The following is a 5,238-nucleotide window of genomic DNA, read 5'->3' as shown; positions in this document are numbered from 1 at the left end:
GTGGGGAGCCGCCTCTTTGCCCTTAATCTGCTCATCTTCTCCAACTGTGTCCTCTCCAGCAATGTCCAGTGCATCCGTCTTAAATTCTAAGGATACTACTGGTTAAATTTATGTCCCAGTGTGATCCAGAAATAGTTTAATGCCTTAGTCATTCACCGACAACAATCATAGCAAGAATTATGCGATAAGGAGTTAGAATAAGCAGTTTACTATTCAAGAACATACATTGTTATAAGTAAATTAATCATGTGAACCAGAGTAATATTAAGGCTTCTCTGGGTGTTAAAAACTAATTTAACTCTTTACATACCAGTCTACGTGAATTATACATTCAGTTCCATGAGTTACTTTATGAGTTACATACGAAAGATTTAGAACACACAATATAACTCAAGGCTACGTTCAGTTTAAAATAACAGAGACATGCAACAAATCCACTTTTAATCTTTATAGATTCCTGGAATCGTGTTAGAGATGCAAAGAACACAAGCCTAAAGAATAGAGTTAGGATTAGAACTTGCCTGTGAGTTTTCAGTTCAAAACCTCAGCGTCATCTTCCTAAGTTTTTCTGGTGAACTACGGTAATCCTCCTCTGTTCCTTCTCTGCCTCCACTGTCGTGAATAGCGTTCTAAAACCCTAGGCAGAACCTAATACCTATATTTATAGGTTTTCACAAGACCTAGGTTCAATTCAAACCCTACACTAAATCCTAGTCGGCCCATAGAAAACCTATTTAAAATCTACGTCGGCCAATATACGTGACTTCACAAAGAACCCTAAGTACTGAACGTATTTTAAAAATTCATTTAACTTAATTACCTAATTAAACAACTATAATCATTATAATAAACCACCTAAGGACACATAAGCACACAATTTAAATCCAATAATGAAATTAACGCAAACAAATCAAATAATTCCATTTAATAAAACAATTAAACAAGTAATGTAAATTAAACACACAATTAAACAAGTAACAAGTAATTCATTTTACTAAAAACAAGTAATTCAAATAAACAAGTAATTATACAATTAAATAAATTAAAAATGTAATTAAATAATTAACTAAAATACCAGGACTATCCTTTTAAAATTAGGGGTATTACATCCCTATAATTACATATATCAAATTATTAAATATCATATTAATTGTTTCATTTTCAACTTAAAATTTTAATTTTGTTCATAATTCAAAAGATAAAGTGATGTCTCAAAAGAGTACAAAGTAAACTTATAACTAAGAGGGTAGTTTTGGTAACTACAATCACTTTCTTTTCACTTTCATGCTTTCCAAACTCACAAAATAATATTTTCTCACAATTTTCTTGAAAAAAATTCTTGCTAACCAAATGCACGATGGAAACTTGATTTTCTTTTCATTTATTTCACTTTCACTTTCCATCATAATTTTCGTCTAACCAAACGGACCCTAAAAAGAAAAAGTTAAATTTTTATTCCTCAATTGAAACTCTTAACTTTTTCTTGTAAAATTCTCTCATTTTTCTTTCCTTTTTTTATTTCTACTCCTTAAAATTCTTTTTTTAACGTGCATATTTGAATAATTTTACTCTTCTTCTTCTTCTTTTGTATTTTATATCTGTTATGTTTATATATATATATATATATATATATATATATATATATATATATATTTGCATGTAGCCCTTAACTTGAAATCCTAGCTCCATCCCTAATCACTTGACACTTGTATTCACTCATCAATTTTACAAACTGTAAGAAAATGCAGGGTGGGATTACATGTAAAATCTTCAATTGCATAGTTAAATCCGACATATTTCTTGTAAGAAAATTCTTTTCAAAGTAAAAAAGCATAATTGACTAACCAATGTCAACGTAAGGCTATTAATTAGTAAAGAAAAGATGACATTACGGGAATGCTATATTGGTATCCCTTTAGCAATTTAAAAGTGTAGTTTAGAATTTGCTTTTAGTATTTTTATTGGAACTTACTTTGAGTACTCGCTCTTTAGTAGCCGACTATATCGGACCAAAATTAGGTAATACCCTTTAACATCATTTAAAGTTTAAACATTTTATACCAAGGTTTGTGTTCTAGTGATTTCTTCTTTTCTTTTTTTAAAAAAATAAATAAAAAAATAAACCTTATTCATGGTTAATATAAGGGACTTGAAAGGCAATAACGTACCATTAGACTAAAAATGGTCTTTTTCTTTTGTTTTTTTTGGTTCCCATATAACCGTGATTTGTCCGTGGACTATTGACAAGGGTGCATTAGACTAAAAATGGTCTTTTTCTTTTGTTTTTTTTGGTTCCCATATAACCGTGATTTGTCCGTGGACTATTGACAAGGGTGCAAATGGATTGGGCTTGGGATTGGGCTTGATATGCAAGTATGGAAATGTAATTTGGCACTTATTTTGAGAAGTGTTACTTAGCTCTTGGGACAAGTGAGGTCTAAAAAGCAACATTTAGAGAATGGGAGAGAAAAGGTTTGTTTTGATTGTGCACTTTTCTTAACTTATAAGTTCATTCATGTTTATTGGTTGGTTGTTGCAAAAGATCGATATTTTTAATTTTCAGTTTGCCTCCAGGAAGTGAAAATTAGACATAGTGGTGTAGATGCATATAAACTTTTACAACATTGGAATTATCAACTAGTAAGTAATTATTTTGGTTAGGGTTTGTGATTTTAACTAAGTAGGCAGAATGAGAGCAACAGAGAGATACGCTTTTATTTGTTTTTATTCATACAAGAGTTTAATAAATATGGTACAGCAAGGCCTAACTCCACCGATTTTTTTAGGATATTTTGATAATTTTTGCACGTGTTATATTACTCTAGTGCGAAAATATTTGTTTATTTTGAACTTTCTGTATTAGTGCTATTTTGATCATCATAGTGAAATTCATACAATTAGGTGAATAAAGTAAAAGTCGGTGTAATCCCTTTGATCATCTGTTTTGAAAGGCCGAAAAATATCATACATGGTCTTTTATAAAGTTATTTTTGAAGCACGATGAGTATTTAACCTATAAAGTGAAAATGGTAGAGTTGAAATGAATTTTTACCAATAATGAACATCACTATAAATATTTTACAAAACTCCATTTTATTGAGTATTGTTGGCTTTCACTCCAAAAATAGTGTAATTGGCTATTCAAAACTCCATCCAACCCTACACCCCCCACCCCAAAAAAAAAATTAAAAACATTAATTTTTATTTATGATAGAATGCAATGTTCATTTCTTAACTAATGAAAGAAGAATTAGCATAATAACTTTCTATGAGAATAATTAATGAAGAGTTGAAATGAGTCTTTCATTTCACTGTAACAAACTTTCGTCAAAGCAAAATTTAAATTAAATTCATTTACTCGTCAAAAATAATAATTTAAAATCGAATTCATTCTTAATACAAAAAATATGGTTAAGAGACAGATCCACCAACATTACCATCATATCTAGAACATTTAAGGTGGACCGTCGTTTTAGATTACCAGATGTGAGCAATATATATACAGTTACACTACGTATAGTATTTTAGCAGCCAAGTCCAACCAAAACCAGTTTTCTGCAATAAAATAATCTAGGGTTTCTGATTTCAAAATGTCCGACGAAAATAGCTCTATAGTCGAAGAACAAGAACCAAAACCTTCAACAATGTCCGAAACAGAAGAAACCCAACAACACGAGATCAAGCACACAGACAAGACCAACAAACCTTTCAGCATTTGGCCACCGTCGCAGCGCACTCGCGACGCCGTCGTTAACCGCCTCATCGAGACCCTCTCCACCCCCTCCGTCCTCTCCAAGCGCTACGGATCCGTCCCCCACGACGAGGCCGCCGCCGCCGCCCGCCGCATCGAGGACGAGGCCTTCGCCGCCGCCCGCGGCTGCGGCCTCGACGAGGACATCGAGATCCTCCAGGTCTACTCCAAGGACATCAGCAAGCGCATGCTCGAGGTGGTCAAGTCCAGATCCGCCTCCGCTTCGACACCGGACAGCAGTGGCACTGTGGATCCTACCTCCACCGCAAGTGAGGAAACATCATCTGTTGAACATGAATCTTGATCTTTCATTTCTAGGGTTTTCTTTTAGCTTTATGTCTCATATATATTAGCTCACTTGAACTACTATAATAATATCTGCTTGTACTCATGGATTTGCTGCTTGTTCGTTTTGTGTTTAATTATATACCGACTATGTTGTGATATGATATCTAGGGTTCTATTGCATTTTCATTTCTGTTGCAATGTGATCTGATCTTCTATTACTTTGTCTCAATATGTGTCATTTATTAATTTATTAATAAATAAAAATTTGAGTTGCTAATAATTTAGGTTTTTTTGGTCAGTATATACTTATCTCTGTTTATTGGTTGGCTTTGGTGTTCATGTTTCTGTATTGCTCATGATCTCTGTTCTATATATGCTGTTCGCTTCGTAGTTTTCAAATGCACAATTTTAATGCGAAGTGTGCTTCCATATGGATAGCTGATTAATTGAGTAAGTTGAATCAAGGTAGTTTATTTAATTCTGATGGTGGCATTTTAATACACAGAGACAGTTATACCAGTAAATATAATTTTTTTACTCTCAAGCTCCTAACACCTTATCTAGAGTTCATTATAACTGTATTTTGTGCTGCATTTCGAATTGTGGATAAAATTTGAAATAATCTTGATTTTTATAGAAATTAGAAACCGTGAAGTTTTTCCACCCAAACAAAGTTAAACCTCTATGTGCAACAAATGAACAAAAAATTGAAATAGAAGATCTTTAATGAAGGGATAAATATCTAGCATGCATGCAAAACAAAGGGTAAATTTTGAATAAAAAATAATTTTTTTGTACAATATCATGACAATGAATAAGTATTCAACATTTAACCATGATAAAAGTGTCACAACAAGTCTAAAACATCAAAAAATGAAGTTCCGGCATAATATTACGATTTAGAGTAAACGAATACATGAGCACAATTTCGAATAACACAAAAAACACGTGATCTAAATAAATCATAATAAACTTAGGCTTATAGCACGTGCTGCTTATTTATTTTGCTTTGCCTTCTCATTTGTTGTAGTCAAAAGTAGTAGTACATTGTACTGAAGTTTTACAATGTTTTTATAATCCAATGGTTTTGAGTTTATTCGAGTCCCTTCTATTTTCACTACTTCAAATAAAAATAGATGAATAATGTGAATAATCTTGAAGGTGAATCGTAGACAGTAATTCGTGATTAGGAGTTATTA

General features: G+C 32.3%; 1 protein-coding gene across 1 annotated transcript; it reads left to right on the top strand.

The window, feature by feature from the left end:
• Positions 1-3,462: 3,462 nt before the first annotated feature.
• On the top strand, positions 3,463-4,200 carry LOC132278742 (MFP1 attachment factor 1-like). Its single transcript, XM_059780608.1, has one exon. It carries the CDS (start codon positions 3,591-3,593, stop codon positions 4,053-4,055), a length of 465 nt encoding a protein of 154 aa, XP_059636591.1. The 5' UTR covers positions 3,463-3,590; the 3' UTR covers positions 4,056-4,200.
• The last annotated feature ends 1,038 nt before the right edge of the window (positions 4,201-5,238 follow it).

This window comes from Cornus florida, unplaced genomic scaffold (genome assembly GCF_030987335.1).
Source record: "Cornus florida cultivar Cherokee Brave unplaced genomic scaffold, ASM3098733v1 CherokeeBrave_3.0.0_Hap2_Chr10, whole genome shotgun sequence".
Lineage (NCBI taxonomy): Eukaryota > Viridiplantae > Streptophyta > Magnoliopsida > Cornales > Cornaceae > Cornus > Cornus florida.
The sequence above is the reverse complement of the archived record's forward strand: the minus strand, read 5'-3'. Positions and strand labels throughout refer to the sequence as shown.

Bases quoted from the DNA above. Each gene is read 5' to 3' on its own strand.
- LOC132278742 (XM_059780608.1), top strand. From the start codon at position 3,591: ATGTCCGACGAAAATAGCTCTATAGTCGAAGAACAAGAACCAAAACCT.